The sequence below is a fragment of the Microtus oregoni genome, unplaced genomic scaffold (assembly GCF_018167655.1).
Source record: "Microtus oregoni isolate MIOR12 unplaced genomic scaffold, Mior012 000005F_ref0000423, whole genome shotgun sequence".
NCBI lineage: Eukaryota > Metazoa > Chordata > Mammalia > Rodentia > Cricetidae > Microtus > Microtus oregoni.
In genome coordinates this window covers 35744592-35766924 of record NW_024543064.1, presented here as the reverse complement: position 1 = coordinate 35766924, position 22333 = coordinate 35744592, and the positions used below count along the sequence as shown (strand labels likewise).

The window sequence follows — 22333 nt, the reverse complement described above, 5'->3', positions numbered from 1 at the left end:
ACTAGGTCGCCTCAAGAGAACGGCTGAGGAAGGAGCAAGGGAGGATGAGGTCAGTTCCAGCAAGGGTTGTGGTAGAGTCACAGCTTCCTTTGGAAGAGGCTCAGAGAATTGTGTTTGTGGCCTTGGGCAAGTGTTCTGAACACTCCTCCCACCAGGGTCTGTCACTGCTCTGCCATGACCACTCTGACCTGGAACCTCAAGGCATTCTTTACATCCTGCTCTGTGTCTTCATTTCCTGTGGGTGACTTTCAGAAACCTCTGTGGCTCTTCTGGTGACCTCCATGTTGTGTGTATAAAATAGTTGTCCCCATGCCTGGCTCAGAGCTGGGCACATAGTAGGTGTTCAGCAAATAAGTAAATGAATGAGTGCATGCTGTTCATTCAAATGATACCCTTCTTCGAGGATCCCTGGGTTGCCCGGTGGGGTTCCCCATTCACTTCCCCTTCTTGCTCCTCCTCCACTCCTTGTTCTTGCTGTGCTCCCCCTGCATGGTACTCACCAGGGCCTGGGCTGGTCTGGGTTGCTGTGTATGTTTGTCTTCCCTACTGGACCCAACCCTTAGAGGGGAGGGACCGGATTCTGTTCCTCACTCTGTCCCTATTATGTTACCTGACACAGCAGATGCCCAGAAAGCAGGTGCCGAATTGAAATCCCTCCTCTGACCTCATCTCTAAAATGAGGAATAGGTGTCTGCTGATTCTTGTTGAGAGTCGGGAGCTGTCTGGGAGAGCTAGGGGGTTCTTGTCACTGAGGCTGCAGGCACCATGGCCTCTTCTGCCTGGATGAGCAGACCAGAGAAGCCAAGTGACAGTCGCTCTTCCCGCCATGGCTTGCAGTGGGGTGATTCACCTGGCTATTTTCTCACCTGTTTCCCTCTAGATGTGTACAAGCTGACCTCTGAGTTGCTGGGAGAGGGAGCCTATGCCAAAGTCCAGGGTGCCGTGAGCCTGCAGACTGGCAAAGAATACGCCGTCAAAGTGAGTATCCCACACGGTCCCCACCTCTACTTTGCAAATTGTCTTTCCTAGCTTGTCCCACGTCAAATAAATTGTGTACTATGCAGCATGGTAGCTCAGAAAGAACAGGACGGAGGGTGACCACACCTGCATTCACCGGACTCAAATCTGGGCTATTCAACTTAATTGCTTTGTGACCTTGAACAAGTTATTCAGCCTTCTGTCCTTCAGTTTCCTCGTCTGTAAATGGGTGTAAATTATAGCACTTGCATAGGATTATGGGGATTAAATAAGTTCAGATATGTAATGTACTTACATCCTTCTCTGTCACATAGTAGACTGTTTCTGATTACTGCGATAAGCGACATCAGCTTTGGAAGTAGACGCTCTACCTGAATCTGCTTTTTTTGTTTTTTTTTGGGGGGGGGGGGAGAGGGAGGGTTTGTTTTGTTTCTTTTTTTTTTTTTTTTTTTTTTTTTTTTTGAGATAGGGTTTCTCTGTAGCTTTGGGTCCTGTCCTGGAGTTAGCTCTATAGACCAGGCTGGCCTCAAACTCAGAGATCCACCTTTCTCTGCCTCCCAGGTGCTGGGATTAAAGGTATGTGCCACCACCACCTGGCAACCTGAGTCATTTTTAACAAACTTACTTGACTTCGGGCAACTCACTGAACTTGTGAAGCCCTGGTTTCTCTATGTAAATGAGAGTGACAGTTCCTGTCCTCAAAATCTGGTGAAGAGATTATGATAAACCACAAAGTACAAGCAAGGACCAATACCAGGACAGTGAGGACTAAGACCTGAAGTGACTGACCACTCGACTTTGGGGCAGATGTGGACTTCGCCTCAGTGTTGCCTTTAATTAGCTGCATGACGCTGGCATGTCTCACTTTCAAACCCTTTGGCTACTGAAGGGATAGAGGCAGAGCTGAGGTTCTCAAAGTAGGGCCCCTGGGACAGCAGCACCAGTGTCCCCTGGAGTGTGAGAAATACTCATGATCTTGCCTGAATGCGTTAGAAATTAGGCCTGGCCCAGCACTGTGTATGTATGTCACCATCCAGGTGTGATCCTCAGGATGGTTGGAAAACCCTGATGGAGGGCAGATGTCAACTGCAGTGGGCAGCCATCAACCAGTGAGCCAGTAGCACAAAGAGACAGGTTTCTCGGTGTAGGAGAGAGCCTGGAGCTATATCTTTGCAAAAGTGTCCCCATGATTCTGAGGCACACTGAGGACCACTGAGTTTTCCATGGAAAGGCTTACAGAAGCTGGGGAGGCATATCAGTTAGGTTTATTTTAGAACAGCCAGCTGAGCTATCCGGTCTAAGCATTGCCTCCTTTGGGGCAATCCTGCTGAACTGGATCCAAAGAAACATCTCTTCCAACCAGCTCTCCTCAATCCCAGCTGTGGATTATGATTATGAGGATTGTCTCTGCTTAGCCATCTGGCTGGGGTTTTGCTCCACATATAACAAAAGAGCTACTTTCTTTCCTCTTTGTAAACAAATTGCTATAAATTAAAAAGAATTTTTAATATGCTTAAAGATGATTAAAGCATAGGCACACATATGTAAATATTAAGTTGAATGGAGCCCAGTGTTATGGCGTGTAGACAGAAGTTTCTGTCCTGCCCAGTCCTGCAGCCTTTCAGTCCCAAAGAAACACACAGAGGCTTTTATGAATTATAAACTGTTGGCCTATTAGCTCAGGCTTATTTTTAACTAGCTCTTACAACTTAAATTAACCCATAATTCTTGTCTATGTTTAGCCACATGACTTGGTACCTTTCCTCAGTGTGGCATTCTCATTTTGCTTCCTCTGGGTCTGGCTGGTGACTGACTCTCTACTTTTCCTTTTCCCAGAATTCTCCTAGTCTAGTCACCCCACCTATACTTCCTGCCTGGCTACTGGCCAATCATTGTTTTATTAAATCAATATGAGTGACAAATCTTTACAGTGTACAAAAGCATTATCCCACAGCAGTGGTACACACCTTTAATCTCAGTGCTTGGGAGGCCAAGGCAAGCAAAACATCCTGAGTTCCATCCTGATTTACATAGTAAATGCCAGGTCATCCAGAGCTATATAGAGAGATTCTGTCTAAAAAAAACAGATGAATGGATGAGTGGGTGGGTGGACGAATAGATTGATGGGTGGGTGGGTGGGTGGGTGGGTGGGTGGGTGGGGTGGACAGATGGATGAGTGGGTGGGTGGATGGATGAGTGGGTGGGTGGACGAATAGACTGATGGGTGGGTAGGTGGATGGATGGATGGATGGATGGATGGATGGATGGATGGATGGATAGGTGGATGGATGGGCAGATGGATGGATGGACAGATGGATGGACAACAGGTCTGTTTCTTCCAGAGTGAGTCACAGGAGGAAAACATGGTCCTCTGATCCATGTTTCTCTGGAAAATTTAGGTAATTTAAAACAAGCCAGATCTCGCAGCATGACTCCCAAGACATGGCTTACTACTGCTTTTCCTTTAAGCATCCACACAGTGACTGCAGAACTGGGATGAAATGTCCCAACAATCTGATCCACACTGCCTCTAATTCAAAGTAGTTATCCATGTTCTGCTCCCTGGCTAGTGGTGAGTCCATCCATTGGTTACCTCCTCAGAGAGAAGTCAGCTGTTGCTGGAAAGCCTGCCTGCTGGAGAGTTGTCTCTAATTTTGACCATCCCTTGTAGTGGTGTTTCATTTGTATTTTAATAAATAAAACTTGCCTGAAGATCAGAGAGTAAAATAGCCCCACTGGTCAGCCTTACAGACCAGGCAGTGGTAACACACACCTTTAATCCCAGTAGCCACACTAGTTTGCCATAAAAACCGGACGGTGCATGCCTTTAATTCCAGTGGTGCACGCCTTTAATACCAGCCCTAAAGAGGATTATAAAATAGGAGGAGACAGCTCTCAGACACTGTCTCATTCTGAGATTCCTGGAGGCAGGATCACCATTTTGTACTAAGCTTGAGGTAAGAGCCAATGGCTGGCTGTTTTGCTTTTCAGATCTTCAGGTTGAACTCCAATTTCTCTTAGTTTTTAGTAATCGTGCTTCAATTCCTGATTGATGAATGTAGTTGAATAGCTCAGAGTAACATGGTTTCTGTTCCCCAGCACTGCACTTTGCTGATAGTTCAAAAGATGGGTCCAGCGTGATTTCCTAACAGGTGTGACTAACCCAAGTTACAGTTGGATACACATTATTGTGCTACATCAAAGTAGAATCTTTTGAAGTGTTGAGCCAGGCAGCTAGAAGGAAGGGACAGGATGTTCCCTTCTGAGCTGTGAAGTGGGACTAGCTCTGCCTGCAGGCTCTGTTTACAATGCTTCAGGGCTCCGCATAGTTCCAGAGGGCTTTTCAGAGTCATCTAGACCCCACACAAACCTCTATTGAGTGGGCTCATGTGTTCCTCAAGTCAACACTTGCCAAGACGCTCCAAGTGGAGATGCAGCCAGGCAGCAGGAGCTGCCCACACTATGGGAGGAGATGCAAAGCCCTTGGTGCTGAAGATTCTGTCTAGGCTGGGTGCAAGTGGGCTAGAGAGAGGACTGGGAGTGGACAGAAGATAGACGCCTTCCTTATCTTTTTAGCATGGTTGTCAGGGTTGACCAACAGAGAATGTCTGAATTACTTACGCAGAGCCTGCCAGAGAGGAAAGTTAGCAGAAGAGGAAGTATTTTCTTCTATCTGTAGGAGTTGCAGTGTGGCATCTGAGTAGAGTCTTTGCTTCCTCTCCACCCTGTCCTCCCTCATCCTTGCCCTTTCTCCATCTCAACACAGTCATACCTGCTCTTTGACATTAAGAGTCAGTAGAAAGTGCTGTCTCACTGAGAGCTCCAGCCCTCATGTGCAGCCAGGAGCTAGCAGATTCATATTTTACTGATTTTTATTTGTCTGTATGAGGGCATCAGATGCCCTGGAACTGGAGTTACAGACAGCTGTGAACTGTCATGTCGGAGCTGAGAATTGAACCTGGGTTCTCTAGGAGAGTAGCCAGTGCTCTTAACCACTGAACCATCTCTCCAGCCCCAAAGCAGCAGCTCCGTAAGCTGCCACAGTGGTGTACATGGCCAGAGAGAACTACATGGAAGCCCTTGGGCTGCTGTCCTGCTTCCCCAGTCACTGAAGGCTGTTCCAGCTCCTGCTGCAGAGTAGATTTGGACTGTGTCTGACCTTGCCTCCTCCCAGGGGCTCTGGCTGGGGATCTTGAGGTCAGGCAGTGTACTTGACACATTTCATTCTTCCCACAGATCATTGAAAAGCAAGCAGGGCACAGCCGGAGCCGAGTATTCCGTGAAGTGGAGACGTTGTACCAGTGTCAAGGAAACAAGTGAGTGTGTTATGTAGGTGGCCGATTCTCTGGAGAATGCTTGGCCATAGGAGGGATCCCTCTCACCACCCCCAGCTCTTCCCACATCGCCGTCACTGCGTCTCCACAAGCTCATGGAACTTCTATCTATCCAGGGCAGAGAAGGGACAGTAGTTAGTTCATGGGTAGGAAGATGAGCACCCCCAGTCGGTGTCTATTTGAGGAAGAAAAGGGGTTTCATTTTCTTCTAGTGCCTTGAAAGATGGCCCAGCAGAGTAATGCTTGGTAGCAATCTTTAGGGCTGCTTTAACCCGACACAGTGTTGAAGACTGTTCCCTGCTGTTTCTGCTTCTCGGTGGCTGCCTTACAGTGCTGAAGTCGGACCAGCACTCTGCTTGATAACCGGGCCACAGTAACCTTTAGCCCTGTGTTACACAGCTACAAATGAGTGGTCCTCCCTCTGAGGCTTTAAATCAGGGTCACCTCCAAGATTTGCCCCCCCCCCTTCCTTGGCAGGGTCAGCAGGGAGCCAGTGGCCTGGTATTGATGGCTTTGTTATTAAGCTCGGACGACGGAGGCCGCTGTTGATTTAACTCCAGGCACTGCCTCTACAATCTTCTTTCAAATTAGGCCATTTGGCCATCTTATTTGGACGCCTTCACACTAGTAAAAGCCTGGTATCTCCCCAAGTGGTCAGCATTTTTTTACGAGGGACAGATTTTTATTTTCAGCCCTGCAGCTTCTTAGTTCAGCATTAGAGACTCGACTAGGTTTATTTCGTTCTTCTAAAGAAAAAAGCCCCCAACACCTCCAATATCCAGGCTGGTGACTTCCCCGCTGAGCTACAAGACGACCTTGTTGGCAGAGCAGTGCAGTACTCGGGTAGACAGAGAGTGCTCACCGGGGAAGGCCACAAGTGCTACGGTGGCCAGGAGCGCGGCGGTTTCATTAAGCAGCGCTTAGCAGTTAGGGTCTAGCGGTGCCCACGTTAGGCCCCAAGTCTATTTGACAGATGTTTCCATTTTCTCCAGGCAATGTAAATACTGCCCCATGATTTATGGGCAAGAGGGAGGGCAAGTAATTATTTGCTGCTTGCCTCCAGGACACACACCTACTATTCAGTGTTATTAGCCGCAATTGCTTCCAGTCGGCTGCAGATTTTATTCAGTTTAATGTGACCAGGACTTTTTATAACTCTACCTAGTGGGTTTTAGGGTTGGGGTTTGACAGCACAGACTTGGCGAAAGCACCAGAGACTAAACATTATGGAAAGATAAGGTGACCTGAATCTGCTCCTCAAACATGAGTCCTTAATAAGCATTCTGATTCGAGTTGATTTCTGCCCACTACAGCCACTGTACTGGATGTTTATTAGTGGACATTAGCATATAATGCTCCCCCCTTTTCTCTGTTTAAGGAACATTTTGGAGCTGATTGAATTCTTTGAAGATGACACACGGTTTTACTTGGTCTTTGAGAAATTGCAAGGAGGTATATCTCATTGAGTATGTGTTTGGACTTTGGATTAAGACCCAGGGTGGTGATCATCCATCATGAATCCCAGAGACTTCTAAAAATGAGTCAAGCTAATAAAAAGGATGAAGGACTTAAAAGCTGCCCTTGGTTTGGGAGAAGGGAGGCCGCAGGGAAGGGTGATAATTAGCATTTTGCAGAGCTTAGAATGTCACCTGTGCGTGCAGTCTATAAATGCCTTTTCATTATAATAGGAGTCATATATAGATACTGTTAGTGATCAATTTATCAATCCGCTGTTTTGACACATTCACTATTTAACTAAATTAATTATGAAGCGGAAGCTTTGGCTTCTATTGTAAAGTCTAGAAAGGCTAAACGGAGAAGAGGGCCCGATTGTGTGGGACAGACTCAGGATGCAAGGAGGACAAGAACACGCCACCCTTGAGGCGGAAGGAAGACAGCTTTCTGCCACCACACTGCTGTCACTGGGATGTACATTTAAGTGGCTCTTCTGGCACAGTGAAAGCAACCATGACACATTCCCTCCCCTTTGCTCGCCCAGCCCAGGACACATTCACAAGGTGAAGTTACAGGGATGTGCAGAGCTCAGTCGAACGCCTCATGGAGGGGCTTTTAGAAACTATCAAAGCTAAACCTAAGTCACCCTTCTCAGCCACCATGACTTGGAAACACCAGCCTTTTCCAAAGGGCATTCTCATCTGTACAAGCTTTTGTTAGCACCTACCTCATAGCGCTGCTGAAAACTGAATGAGACAGTACTTGGGAAACACTGAGCCCTGTGCTGAGAGGCACAGAGGGGTCCATAAGTGCTGGCTGTTGGTGTTAGTAAGACAACTGTGCTTAGGGACACCTGGGAAGTATGCAGAATAGTATTCTCTGCCTCGCTGTTTAAATCAATTTAGAAACCAGAGACTTATTCAGCAGGGTAAAAGCCATAATGAATAAGCATAGACCATTTTTAGGACCACCTTCAGCCCAGAAATACTGGCGTCCAGTAGTGCGTATGGATTACATGTTAAGAATGCTGGGCACAAAAAAAAAAAAAAAAAAAAAAAAAGCCGGGCGGTGGTGGCGCACGCCTTTAATCCCAGCACTCGGGAGGCAGAGGCAGGTGGATCTCTGTGGGTTCGAGGCCAGCCTGGTCTACAGAGCTAGTTCCAGGACAGGAACCAAAAAGCTACGGAGAAACCCTGTCTCGAAAAATCAAAAAAAAAAAAAAAAAAAAAAAAAAAGAATGCTGGGCACAGCTAGGTCTTCTTTAGCCATATCACTTAAGGTGTGGCTCTGCTGAAGCCAGACTGTAGGGCTGAAAGGGTTGTGAATGGGCTCAAGACTGCTTACCTCCCTGCAGGGGTTGGACCACCAATGACAGGAAGTGTACACAAACTCTGAGGCTGAATTTACTGGGCAAAAGTCATAGCTCCATCACTTGCTAGTGTGTGAGCTTAGGCAAAATTGCTTGACCATTTTTGATATGAAATTGCCCATTCATAAAATGGGAATAGCTGTTCTGTCCATTTTATGCATTTGTGTTGAGATAATGTGTTTAAGGAGGACTGAACAGTTCTTGGCACATAGTAAATACTTAATAAATGTTAATCATTGCCAACAAAATTAACAATGACATGTAAAGGAGAATTTTAGGAGGAAAAGCAGTCCTGTCTTCTCATATCCCCCCCCCCCCAGGGTTTTACTTACACAATGAGCATAGGCATTTCCCCTGGAAGGCCTGTGTTCTCATCTGGATCTGAGTTCAGAGGAAGAGGAGGAAATGTCTCTAAGCCCCCGCACCCCTACGTGTGTTCACTTTTAGTTCCTTTTGGTTTCGGAAGCCAGATCAACCCCAGTAGCTTTAGTATCGTTTCCCCTTGTATATAATTCTTTTCCGTATCAGGACTCCTCATAGGGGTGATCCGGCTCAGCAGAATTATGCAGGTCCCACCGTGCCAGCACCACAGCTGGTGCTAGACATTCAGCAATGAATAAGCCCCGTGTCCCCACCCCAACCTTGTGCTGTAAGAAGTGATGCTTACCACAGCCTACAAAGCCATCTTTCTTGTCCCTCTGCTCCCCGCCAGGCTCCATCCTGGCGCACATCCAGAAGCGGAAGCACTTCAATGAGCTAGAAGCCAGCAGAGTGGTGCGGGACGTTGCCACTGCCCTTGACTTCCTGCATAGTAAAGGTGACGGAAACCTTTGCCTTGGGTGGGCAGGTTGGGCTGGCAGCCTCTAGGTACCAAGGGAGAGGTCACAGTCCTGGCAGGGGACCTGTCTACAGGTAGCACAGCTGGTTCCTCAAGATTCAAACTTGTGCACTTAGTAAGGGGAAGTGACATGTCTCTAGGGTTTGCTGTGGAAGATGGGAGATGGTAACGTGGCAAGACAGAGGTACAGGAAAAGAAGGGAGAAGACAGATTCCACACCCCCATAGCATGTGTGGGGCGGTGCGCCGTTGTTCTATGTAAGTGATGTTTCTTTTCTTTTTTAAAATTATTTTTTTTTAATTATGCATGTGTGTCTGTGTGGTGGTATATGCAAGTGAGGGTTGGTACACTAGGAGGCCAAAGGCATCAGACCCCCCTGGAGCTGGGCTTACAGGTGGTTACAAGATGCCTGCAGTGGGTGCTGGGATCCACATTTGGGTCCTCTGGAAGAATGATTAACACACTTAACCATGGAGCCATCTCTCCAGCCCCTCCTTTTCTTTGCAAATAATGTAAAACTCATAAACGAATGGCCCATTGCCATGTGAACATTTTAGCATCGTTCCTTTTCTTCTTTTAAAGCATATCACCTGTATCTCTCTTTTAAGTTGACCTGGTAGGGTATAGGTAGTCTTGTGCATATGATAATTTAAGACCTTCTGTAGTGAATTAAATATTTCCACATGTCCATAAGTCCATTAGACCATTAAATACATTTTTAATGCCATAGAAAACTGAGTTACCCTCTGGTAACACTCTTGTTGTGTTCCTTCAGTGGTCGCACCCACCTGTGGTGTTATGGTAAGGACTAGGAGAGATGACAGTGTCCTCCATGGTGGTTGACACATTACACTTGTTATGTATTAGATGAATTCATTTATGTATTTGTGTGTATCTTCTTTGTGTCTTGTGGGCATATGTGTGCACACAGGTTAGGAACTATACCCGTGTATAGCAATGGGATCATTGTGCACAGTTCTTGTCATGTATGTGCATATATACACAGCACATACAGAAGAATGCACACAGCTGTATACACAAATTCATATATAATAAAGGCTTATAGCAGTGTCGTGTACGTGGCCTCTGGCACAGAGTAGTCCTTTATTAGATGTTACTTCTCTTCCTCTACCCTCTCTCACTGGACATAAAGAGTTTTTATTTCTAAAATTACTTTCCTTGAAGTAAAGCTTTATGCCTGGTTTGGGCAGGGGAATGGAGGTGGAGCAAATTGTGAGTTAGCACTACTCCCTGCACAGCTGTGCTGTGAGGACTCAGGCCCAGCTATGGCATGCCATCCATGCCTTCTACTCTGCGTCTGACATAGAGCGCATCCAGGTGTGGCAGGGGAGCAGACGTTCAGGTTCATTGGCTCCTCCTGGTTCCTCGGTGGCTGAAAGTGATCTGCAAACTGCTGGTGTCCATGCTGGAGCCTGGCTTTGTACCTGAGCTGAAAATTCCTAGAAGGGGATGTCTGTACTTTGTGCGGCGTGATGAATGGAAGGGGCTCTGTTTCTGAAAGCTGGGATGCATGCAGGTAACACCTGCCTGACAAAGATTTACAACTGCTCCCCAAGCTGCCTCTGCAGATTGCAAAACTGGGTCACACTTTTCACAGGAGCATACCTTGGGGGAGGGGCAAAGGCAGTTTTATTTTTTATTTATTTATTTACAAAAATGCACTAACGGGAACAGAGGCCAGTGGTGTCTTAGGAGTTCCGAAGTGCCTGTTACCGTCTAGTTGGCATGCTGCCCGTGGACTAGAGGTTGGAGGGGATGAAAAACGATTTCCAGCTGAACTTGGCTGTTTTCTAAATAACTTCATGCCGGAAAGATGAATTGGGCAAGAATGGGTCAGCCACGAAACAAGTTCCCTACTTTTAAATACTGGGCATACTGCAGCTTAACCTCTGGGAAATGAACCGGAGCAGCTGGATGGCTGGCGCGTTCACTCAGGCAGGTCCATTATTACAGCCCGGCTCCCTGAGTTCTCAGGCTGGGGCACAGATGGACCACGGGCACCTATTTGGAGAGGAAGGCTCCGTGTACGGCTTGTGATCTTCTGTGGGAGCACTTGCCATAATAGAAAATATACTTCACTTTTAGTGCAGTGAGCAGTAGCCTGACTCAATTTGTGCAGGCCGGCCTGAGTTGCTCTGGGTTCTCATTCAATTAGGTGACTGATGAAGTTACTTAGCTTGCTGGAGCTCAGCTGTTTCCTCTCTATGAAGTGACTTCTGAAGCCTGGGCCTGGCCTGTTATAGGGAATTGGGAGGTTCCTGGAGAAGCTGATCATCCAGGGAGTTTGAGTATGGCGGTTCACTTTCCCCTTGCTCTCTCTTTAGCTGCTTCCCAGGCCTCAGAAGCTGTCTGACTCTTGTTCAGTCTTCCCAGTCTTGTGTCTCAGTGCTGTGTGTGCTGTGGAGGGAAGGAGGGGAGAATTCTGTTTTCTCTGCCAGAAACATGGCTTCATGTTGACTCTGTTCCTTTCTGTGGCTAGAAGATGGTTTTCCCCAGGTGCCTTCTTATCCATTTCAGCAAAAATTTAACCCCATCATGGGTCAGCCAGTGTCTGCAGGCCTCTGCAGGAGGTCTGGCCCAAGCACTGGGGTGTCTGTCTCTGGAGAGCAGCATGCTCTGTCAAAGCTTTGCTGCAGACAGGGCAGCCACGGACATGCCATGCCAAGCAGGTAAGAAGGAGCCATAAGAAGCCTTGGGAGAATTGCAGGCTAACGCTTGGTCCTCTGAGCATCCCAGGAGTCACATTGGAGGAATCTTTTTCTAAAATCAGTTGCACAAGAAGAAATGAGGTAGAGCCGTCCAGGCCCCCAAGATACTCTCAAACAAGGCACTAATTATTTCTGCATCACTGTCCCAAGCCTTGCCATCTGCAGGGCTGTCTGCTGTGCTCTGTGTCAGGTGGCACAGTAAGAACTCGTGGTCGTCTCTGCAGTGGGAAAGTAGGCTGGCTGGGATTCATTTAGCGCTTCTTATCCCTGCCAGACTTCTAAAGCTGCCACTTCAGAAGAACTCGCAGAATCCTGCACTTTCTGTCTGTGTCTCTGGGTACTGCCTCCTCCTGCAGCTCGTTGATTTTTTAATGTACCATAATTGGGAATTAATCTGCGAACAACAGCATTTGGAAAAAATTAATTGTGTGTGGAATGTTTGATAATTATGTGCATGTGTTAACCCCTTCTTTGCTGTTTGTCATTCCAGGCATTGCTCACCGTGATCTGAAGCCAGAAAATATACTGTGTGAATCTCCAGAAAAGGTACTGAGGACCTGGTTTGGGATGTTACTGTCCATGTTGTTCAGAAATGCCTCTCGGCCTCAATGTAGGGTTGAGAATGTTGTACCTAATATGTAATGTTCCCACATTCCAGCAAGAAGTAGCAGCTTATACCCGCAATCCCAGCACTCAGAAGGCTGAAACAAGAGAGTCACCATGAGTTCAAAGCCAGCTCAGCTACTAAATGAGACTTTATCTGAAATGACCCCCCCTAAAAAAAAAAATTTCAAGTAGTCTTTTTGATCTTACCATCTGTATAATTGGCTTCAGACTGTGAGCTCATGGAGTATATGAGCCTTGCACAACATTAATATTTCCTCTCTCAGTGCTTCAGAGTAGTTGTGTGAGTCAGGGACAACTGAAAAGCGTCCTTTTATATGGCTGTGTCTATACTCATAAATGCTAATTATGGTGTGGTATTATGCCTGTTGGTGTCCACTATTAGAACTAATAATTAGGAACTCTTCTTGATAAGAGTTTGTTTCTATTTCTGTCTCCAGAGGTGGTCATTATAGTAAAACATCAATGCTTACAATGAACAGTGCACCCTATATAAACATTACCTTAGCCCATCTACTAGTAAAACATCAATGCTTATGATGAACAGTGCACCCTATATAAACATTACCTTAGCCCATCTACTAGTAAATGAAAGTGTTTGCATTTCCGTAAGAGTATATGAATTTAACAAATTCTGTGTTAGAAGAGGTTGGTATACCAGTAGTCCACATTCACAGCTTCATGTGTGTGCATGCATGTACTTCTGCAGGAACAGTTTGAGTGCTAAAGCTTAGCTCATGACTAAGAGGTGGCTGGAAGGGAATGTGTGACTCAGTCCCTAACACACTTCTTTGCTGGGATGCTAATGTATTAGTGCAAGTAAAATTTTGTGACTTCTGCTGGTTGTGGTAATGCATGCCTTTAATCCCAGCACTCTGGATAGAGGCAAGCAGATCTCCATGAGTTCAAAGCCAGCCTGATCTACAGAGTGAGTTCCAGGACAGCCACAGCTACATAAAATCTGTCTTTAAAAAAAAAATTTTTTTGACTCTGACTTCCTGTCAGTGGTTCTGGCATACACTGTTGGGGGAAACCGCTCTTTTGTTTCACAACCACCCTGACTCAAAATAATCACATAGAAACTATATTATTTGTAATACAGTTTGGCCAATAACTTAAGCATATTTTTAGCTAGTTCTTATATCCTAAACTATCCCACCTCCATTAATCTGTGTATCGCCACATGGCTGTGGCTTACCGGATAAAGTTCCATCTGGCATCTGATGTCTGTCTCCAGCAGGGCTACATGACTTCTCTCTGGCTCCGCCTGTCCTCCTTATATATCTCTTTCAGCCTGACTATATTCTGTTAAGCCATTGGTTGAAAGCAGCTTCTTTACTAACCAATGGCAATAAAGCATAGTCACAGCATACATCACCTCCCACATCAATACACCTTCATAATGTTATCACTATTATGATCATTAATAATAGTTAACATCTCAAATATTCATATTGTGCAAGGCATCTGTGCTTACTTAGTGTTGATAAAACACTTTAAGATGGTCGTCCATGGCAAATGGAAAAGCCTGGACAAACACTAAGGTAACCTGACCCTAGAGCTGCACGGGTGCGCAGAACTTCCCATTACTGTCTCTGACTACAAGGTGTTTTCAGCCCCTTTGTTTCATTTGTTCTCTGTGGTACATGTTTATTGCCCCTTTTATAGTTGAAAAAACTAAATTTTAAGAGAGGCTAAATGTCAGAAGGCATTATCAAGAAATGGAAAGGATAACAAATAATGGGAGTAAATATTTGAAAGTAATTTACTTGATAAAGGTTTAACTCCAAAATATATAAAGGCCTCCTAAAACTCGACAATGGAGTTGCAACTCAATTCTGAAATGTCAAAGGGCTTGAGGAAGTGGACTTTACTCTGAAAAGATTTGCAGATAACTAGCAAGCACATAGAAAAGTGTCCTGCTTCCTTAGTTGTTAGTGAAATACAGATCAAAGCAACAGACGCCACTCTGTACCTACTAGGATGGCCATATTCTTATACTAGACAATGATTGGTGGTGAGAATGTGGGCAAGTTGAAATCTTCATATATTGCTGGTGCTTTGAAATGTGGCGAATGGTTTGGCAGGCCATCCAAAGGCTAAGCCTAGAAACACCGTGTCGGAATGAAGTTCTGATACCTGTTATAACATACGTCAATCTTGAAAATGCTTATGCCAGGACTGGAGATACGGCAGTGGGAGAGTACTAACCTAGCTTCTATTCCCGGCACTGCCCAAACAACAACAGTGAAAACATTATGCAAAGTGAAAGGAGTCCAGACACAAATATGTATGTTCTGGTTATGTGAAATATCTAAAACGGGCCAATTCATCAAGGCAGAAGTAGGCTAGAGTTGCCTGCGCAGAGGGTCAAAATGGCCAGGAATTGCTAGAGTTTAGTCCCCACTTGGAAGGATGGAAGAATTTTGGAAACCGATGGTAGTAATGGTATTTATAATTGATGCCACTAGGCTGTAATTTAGGAATTGCTAGAACAGGGAAGTGTGACGCACACCTTTAATTCCAGGACTCAGGAAAAAGAGGCAGGTGGATCTCTGTGAGGTCAGCCAGGCTATGTAGAGAGACCCTGTCATGAGGAAAGGGGAGGTAGGAAAAGAGGAAGGGAGGAGGCTAGATGAAAAAAGAGAGAGGAGTAAGAGAATCACAGTGAGCTCACAGCCGTCTTAACCCCATTTAGTTCAGCTCCCTCTCCCTTAGGAACTAAGAGTGTAAGGGAAAGGAGCCTCGCTAACCCGAGGACAGCAAATATGGCCTGGCAGAAAGAGCAGGTGCCGTTGACAGCCAAGCCTCTGGCAGTTGTGCTGCTGTCCCCATGACCTCCAGCTTCTTATGACAGCCCCTGGATTCTGTCTTCCTCTGCAGGTGTCTCCGGTGAAAATTTGTGACTTTGATTTGGGCAGTGGGGTGAAACTGAACAACTCCTGTACACCCATAACTACACCAGAGCTGACCACTCCAGTACGTATACCTCGTCCCCTGTGCCCCTGCTACTGTATGTGTAGGGGAGCAGCTGACTCTGTGACACTCTGAGTAGGCTAGGGAAGGAAATCAAGGTGGTCTGCTCAGGCTTAAGTGGCCGTTCGGCTCTCAGACCCTCCCACCCAGTTGCTAATGAGACTGCCATTGGAACTTTCACTTGGGGTGGGTCCCCTCTTGCCAAAGGACAGCCATTGTCTCCGCAAATAGACTGCATCCTATCTCTTGCCCCAAGTGAAAACGGACACTGCACAGCCTGCCCTACTGCATAGGGGCTGTGGAGAGCCTGTAAGCCCCTTTTCCCTGCTGAACTCTGTGCACCCCCCTTGCAGTAGAGGGTAGAAACAATCATCCCAAGCAGGAAGGTACACAACTCACTCTGTGGGGAAACTGAGGTCCCAGGCCATCTGCACAGAAGATCTCTTGTCCTGTTGTTTCTCCCCCTTCGCGTTTCAAATGGTAGCGTTGGGAGATGCTTCTCCGGAAGACATTTCTCCCACGTCCTTAATATGCTGTAATTAGGATGATTCTTTTGAGATTTGCATGCTTCATCAGTGAATTTTCCTAATAGCCTTCTTTGGAAAAAAAAAGACTTGCCTTTAAATATGCTTATATTGTGTCTCATTCTAAGCAGTGTTATTAGGAATGTTTTCATGTTGGCATCCAACATATGGCACTCCCTTGTTCTGGAATTCATTAACTCTAATTGCCAGTAACAGAAAATGTTATCTGTTCCTGAGAGCAGTTACCATCTTCTAATCAAATTAGTTAGGAGTGGTGGGGTAGAGGGGTAGGGAGGAGTAGGTGAGCGTGAAATAATGAGGGGGAAGCAAAATGCAAGCGTTTAATTCGTCTCGGCCGTCTTCCGCTCAAGGCCTGGGATGATCCTAGCCTGAGACTGCCACAGCCATGCCTCTGTCCATCCTTACCTTCCTAAAGGGCAGGGAGAGTGGACATTTCATTAGAGACCTTCAAGATTTGATGGCCTCTGAATTTTGAACCCTGAAGTTTCATTTCTCTAAGCTAGTGAAAAGATGGACAAGAGTCGCTTGAAAAAAACTCCCTGCGGGACAGAGGCAAATCTCCACAGATCCCCTCCAGTGCCATTCATATATTTAAGTGTATGCAGGGTCTGCTTTATAGAGAGAGGAGGTAAGCAGGCCCTCCTGGAGCTCCTTACCTGGGGCCACTGGAGAAAGACCCAAGAGCACAAGACAGTAACTTGGAGTTGGCCATGTGAGCTGTGGGATGAAGTTCCTTTTGTGTCCTTGGGATACTGGTGAGTCCTGCAGCTTTCCCAAGGACTTCTGTCTGTGGCTCCATCTCTGTCCTCTTGCTTAAATTATGTTCTGCATTTTGCCATCTGCTCACCCATGAACTTACCCTCTCTCTTTGCCATCTCCTCTTCCCATGCCCTTACCCTACAGTGTGGCTCTGCAGAATATATGGCACCTGAGGTGGTGGAGGTCTTTAGGGACGAGGCCACTTTCTATGACAAGCGCTGTGACCTGTGGAGCCTGGGTGTGGTCCTTTACATCATGCTGAGTGGCTACCCCCCCTTTGTAGGTCATTGTGGGGCTGACTGTGGCTGGGACCGGGGAGAGGTATGCAGGGTGTGCCAGGTAAGTGCTGCCTGGGCCTCACTGGGAATGGGGGGGATCAGCGTGATGGTGGGGTGCCAGACAGGCATAGGGTAGGATTGTCCCATCTCGGAGGGGCTTTGGTGCCCTCTTCTGGTAGGGAAGCCAGAGGTAAAATAGAGTGCTAACATTCTGAGGGAGGGTTGTTGAGAATGGCAGACCTGAACAAACTCTAGTATGTCTGGCTTAGGGGAAGACACAAGAACTGTAGGTAGGACAAGCACAGACCAAGACACATGGGTATGAAACTACCGCATATACATAGTGGTGGCTTCCCATGTAGCATAGCTATTTTGGCCTTCCAAGGTAGTGGGTGTTACTTGGGGTTCTAGGGGAAATTTAGGAAGGAGTCTCTGTCTGTGGCATTCTAAAACCATAAGCAATACTTTTAGCAGAGTTGGAGCCAGGTGACCAGATCAGCGGCAGCATATTCTGCCCATCCCTGGCCAATGTGACCTCAGAAGGAATTCTCTGTGCCTAGAACAAGCTGTTTGAGAGCATCCAGGAAGGCAAATATGAGTTTCCTGACAAGGACTGGGCTCATATCTCCAGTGAGGCCAAAGACCTCATCTCTAAACTCCTGGTTCGAGATGCGAAGCAAAGACTCAGTGCTGCCCAAGTTCTGCAGCACCCGTGGGTACAAGGGGTGAGTGACCACAGGATGGGTAGCATGAGATCTCTGCTGGCCTATCGGAGGTGTCACAAGGAAGCTGTCACCCCAGACAGTGTGGCTGCCCCAGGCTGGGGATAGGTGAGACAGAAGCTTCAGCCACTGTATGGTAGAAGGAGCTGAATCCTGGCTTAGCCCCTTAGTGTGCCAAATATTTGTCTCTAACCTTGGCCACTGACCAAACCCTAAAGTCCTCTGAGGATTTGACACATGGATCCCTCTCTTAGCAGAGGGACCCATCCCAGAGGAAGTCTGGAGTTGCCATTCAGGGTCTGTGGTATAAAATTGTGTTAGCGGGCTGGAGAGATGGCTCAGTGGTTAAGAGCGTTGCCTGCTCTTCCAAAGGTCCTGAGTTCAATTCCCAGCAACCACATGGTGGCTCACAGCCATCTGAAATGAGGTATGGTGCCCTCTTCTGGCCTTCAGGCATACACGCAGAAAGAATATTGTATACATAATAAATAAATAAATATTTTAAAAAATAAATAAATAAATAAAATTGTGTTAGCTAAGAGCACCCAGAGGGAAGCTTGTGTGGCTGCACCCAGGGATCATGTGATTCTCCTTGCAGTGAGGGTCAGGGTACAGGGGCCTAAAAGACAAGTGGTGGTGGTTTCCATGAGTTCAGGAACCAAGTTCTCAATAAAACACTAAACCCTGGGGGTTCCTTGGACTTCCCACAGGACAGGGAACCCTGATTGCTTTTCGGGCTGGGGGGGGGGACTTAATTGGGGGAGGGGGAGGGAAATGGGAGGCGGTGGCAGGGAAGAGACAGAAATCTTTAATAAATAAATAAATTAAAAAATTAAAAAAAAACAAAACACTAAATCCTTCATGGTTAGTCACAATACCTGATCTTTTCCTCTCCAAGAAATCTGTGTCCTTGATCCACAAGACCCTAACCAGCCTCTATCACCCTGCCACTGGAAGGAGGCAAGCATTGCCATCCCAGAGTGACGTCAGGGTGACTCAGTAGCTAATGTCCATCCACAGCTCATCAGAGCCAAGCAGAACAGAGATGGGAAGGCGCAGGCCTGTCTCAGCCTCCAGTGGAGAGAGGAAGACATAGAATAGTTTGGTGGGTGCTGTAGAAAATGCTAGGGGCACAAAGCAGCAAGGGTGGGAGAATGGCAGGGAAAGTGACCTTTGAACTGAGTCTTAGGGGCCTAGTAAGACTTTTAACAGGAAGGAGGGCTGTCTGCAGAGTCAGCTGCAACTTCAGAGTATACCTTCCTTGCTTTCCCTAACCCTGCGTCCAGCATAGCCAAACCCCTGTGCTGGGCCAAGCACCTAGAGTAACCTGCCCCTCTGCTGGCCTGGGTGGGGGCAACTCTTGGAAAGTGGGAGCAGCATCACCCACAATCTGTCCTTCCCATTCTAGCAAGCTCCAGAAAGGGGACTCCCCACGCCGCAAGTCCTCCAGAGGTAAATACTCATCTTACCCGCTGCCCTCCACCTCGGCCTTGACTTTCCCCTCTGATCCCCTCTCCAGAGAGCTCTCTGATCATTCTCCTCCTTCTCTCGACAATCTCCACATAGATCCCTCTCTCAGATTCATCTCAGTCTCTCCTTGCAAGAAAACTTCTGTTTTCTACCCACTTGAGTGTGGCTGTGAATTACCATTTACACCCCAAAGATGGTCCTTATCTGTGGATCATTCTCTCGGAGGGTTCTTGCTCCTAGCACTGGCAAAAGGAGAAGGGAGGTCAGGGCCACTGTGAAGCAGAGGGACAGGTTGTCACAGGAATGATAATGTCTTAAATGTTTGCCACATGTCCAATGTGGTACTAGCGGTATTTCATACATAGTCATTTGTAGCTCAAAGACCAGGCTCCATCCTGAGAAATGCAGTGAGAGAAATGTAGTTCCTTAAATCTGAGGGTGTAGTCCAGTGGTAGCACATAAGCTTAGAGCATCTACAAGGCCCTGACTTCAGTCCCCAGCACTAAAAGCAGAAGAGAGAAATACAATTTCATCATGTACAAACCTCAGAGATGACCCTGGGTGATAGAGTCATGTGCACGCGTCCGCAACTGTAATGCCATGCAGTGGGAGACAGTGCTATAGCCATAGTCTTCACAAAGATTTAAGTTTTCCAGTCCCCATTGCAGCTATAGATAAATCCCTACCAAGCTCTGCCCATAGAGCTGGAGCTAAGCTAGACAGGAACCCCGTCAGGGACCCAGCCTCATGCAAACCCACGTTCAGCATCCATGGGGCTCTGGACCACTGCAGCTCCTAGGAACTGCCCAGAAGAGTCTCCCTTAGTTCACCCCAGGCTTCTTCCACCCAGCTGGCATTCCCACCTGACTGACGCTGCTACAGATGCCTCCAAAGTGTCAAACCCTGGGTCCCTCTAAGATGATTATTTACCAGACCCAAAGTGTCCGGCAGATGCTAGTCCTAGGCTGGGTTCTAGGAGCACAGAGATAAATAACACAGGCCCTGTACCAGAGCCCTGTCCTAGGAGAAAGGGAGATAAGTCCAGCGTCTTGGCTTGGGAAGAGCTGAGACCACAGTAGAACTTGGAGGTGGGTGCTCTGAAAAGAGGCCATTTGTCCTGGCTGTCCTGCCCATAAGGCTCAAAGGCCATTCTCATCTTAGTCAAGCAAGTTTTCAAGCCCAGGCAAAGCTGCTTTGGAGAGAGCAGCTGACCCAGGAAAACATACTGAACTGTAGGGCCCAGCTGTGGGTGGGTGCATCTGCGAGCCTGCCTGATCTCAATCCCGCTGCTCTCTTCCCCATGCCTTTCCTGGCCCTACAGAAACAGCAGCACCATGGACCTGACGCTCTTTGCAGCTGAGGCCATTGCCCTTAACCGCCAGCTGTCTCAGCATGAAGAGAACGAACTGGCTGAGGAACCCGAGGCCCTTGCTGAGGGCCTCTGCTCCATGAAGCTGTCCCCTCCTTCCAAATCTCGCCTGGCACGAAGGCGAGCCCTGGCCCAGGCTGGACGAAGTGGAGATGCAAACCCAAGTTCAACACCCATGGGGCTCTGAACCATTGCAGGCACATCTTGTAGGCCTGTCCAGACGATGCCCCTGGAAACCTGTGAGGTCAAAGTATGAAGCAGGCAGAGAGGGATCTAAGCTGCAGCTCCAGGCGAACCTTTTCTGTCTACAAAGGCTCCACAGGTTCCCACCCATCCCCCATTTCCCTTGGGTCCTCAGAGGAAAAGCCTCTTCCAGAGGGGTTGTCTTTGAAAAGGAAAGCACTCGCTCGTCACTTTGCCTAATCGCCTGCAGCACCAGCGTCTCTTCGCGGGGCTCCAAGTGCTCCAGGTATGCAGATCCTGGATCCAGCTGGCGGTGGGGGCTCCTGGGCTGCAGCCTTCAGGGAGCCAAGCTTCCAGAAGCTGACAGAGGCTGCCGACACACGTGCCTCTTCCGGAGCTGTCACCTTCTGGCCGTCCTCCCACCTTCCTCTGTCCTACAGGCGTCCTCTCCCTGGCTGAGCGAAGCCCGTCCCCTCAATTCAGGAAGGGCAGGGAGCCAGATCAGTCTTCCAGTCTGTAGCACAGAGAAGCACATAATCTTTCTTTGCCGTGACCGAAATGTATTCCTCATTTATCATCCTCCTCCACGTTTGGGATTGCTGCTAGAGTCAGTATTATTTCTCTTTTTTAAAAGTATGTTTGCTATTTTAACCATGTTCTTTTAGCAGTCATAGAACTCCAAACTCCTACTGCTAGCCCGTGGACTTCCCCAAGCAGGATGTCCATGCGTTTGGGTTTTAACCCCCTCTTCCCACAGTCCCGGCAGATTTGAAGCTGTTACTATGACGAACATTTTAGAGACGGTGTCTTCGTCTTTTGTGGCGATGGGCACAAACCCAGAGCAGTTAGACTGCTGCGTCTGAGATGAAGCGAGGTCACAGCAGCCTTGCTGCCCTCCTCTGAGGAATGCTGTACCCACTTCCTCAGACACAGAGGTGCAGCCATTGTCAGATACGCCGTGGAGTCACATAAAACAGATTTGCATATGTGACACACACATTAGTCAACCACAGTCATCAAAATTTTTATAACTTGTGCTTGTTTTAATAAATAATTTAAAATTCCATCTGTGGCAGCCTTGGTGGTCCTTTTTTCAACTATAGACTTGAAGAGGAGGCAGGCTTCCAGGATCGGGGCCGAGCCTAGTGAGGTTACAGGAAAGACTCCCAAATATAATAGCACATTTGATCCACAAGGTGAGATGGGGACCTTTGCTTCTCTGTTTGTAGATGAGGAAATGAAATCCATCAAACACCACTTCTACAATAAACGGCTCTGCTTTTTAAGGGCTGTATGTCAAGAGGTTGTGATGGGTCAGTAGCTATCACACAAGCAGACTTCCAAAGGAGCTGTAATAGATGACCCAGTACCCACCCACGAAAGGCCGTATTTCTCCTGTCTAAAGCATTACAATGCCTTTATTGAGGACCTGCTCTATGCCCAGGACTGCACTTGTCCTACCAGAGTTGATGACAAAGAAATGGTACCTCCCAGCCACAGACGGACTAGAGAGAGCTAGGTAGGAAGGACCTTTTTAACTCCCCAAGGAGGTGTCAAGAGGAATCTGAATGGGATCAGAGCTCAGGTCATGGGCTACCAATATCCCATAGTATGGACGTCTCTACATCGTGGTGGCCCTCTCCCTTGGACAGCTGTTTAAATGAGACTATGAGCTTCGGTTTTGCTAGCTATTGTACATTTATT

The 22333-nt window shown here is 47.3% G+C and overlaps 1 protein-coding gene across 7 annotated transcripts in view; it reads left to right on the top strand.

The window, feature by feature from the left end:
- The window catches only part of Mknk1 (MAPK interacting serine/threonine kinase 1), a 40574-nt gene extending 18885 nt beyond the window's left edge, over positions 1-21689 (top strand). For 6 of the 7 annotated variants that reach the window (XM_041652664.1, XM_041652661.1, XM_041652660.1 and 3 more), the window contains 10 exons: positions 881-978; positions 5215-5294; positions 6691-6764; positions 8849-8953; positions 12194-12249; positions 15211-15306; positions 16752-16946; positions 17446-17610; positions 19016-19059; positions 20399-21689. In XM_041652664.1, the coding sequence (XP_041508598.1) occupies positions 881-978; positions 5215-5294; positions 6691-6764; positions 8849-8953; positions 12194-12249; positions 15211-15306; positions 16752-16946; positions 17446-17610; positions 19016-19059; positions 20399-20633 (1148 nt within the window). In that variant the 3' untranslated portion in view covers positions 20634-21689. The remainder of the gene's footprint in view (positions 1-880; positions 979-5214; positions 5295-6690; positions 6765-8848; positions 8954-12193; positions 12250-15210; positions 15307-16751; positions 16947-17445; positions 17611-19015; positions 19060-20398) is intronic. The other variant, XM_041652666.1, reaches the window with a different exon arrangement.
- The last annotated feature ends 644 nt before the right edge of the window (positions 21690-22333 follow it).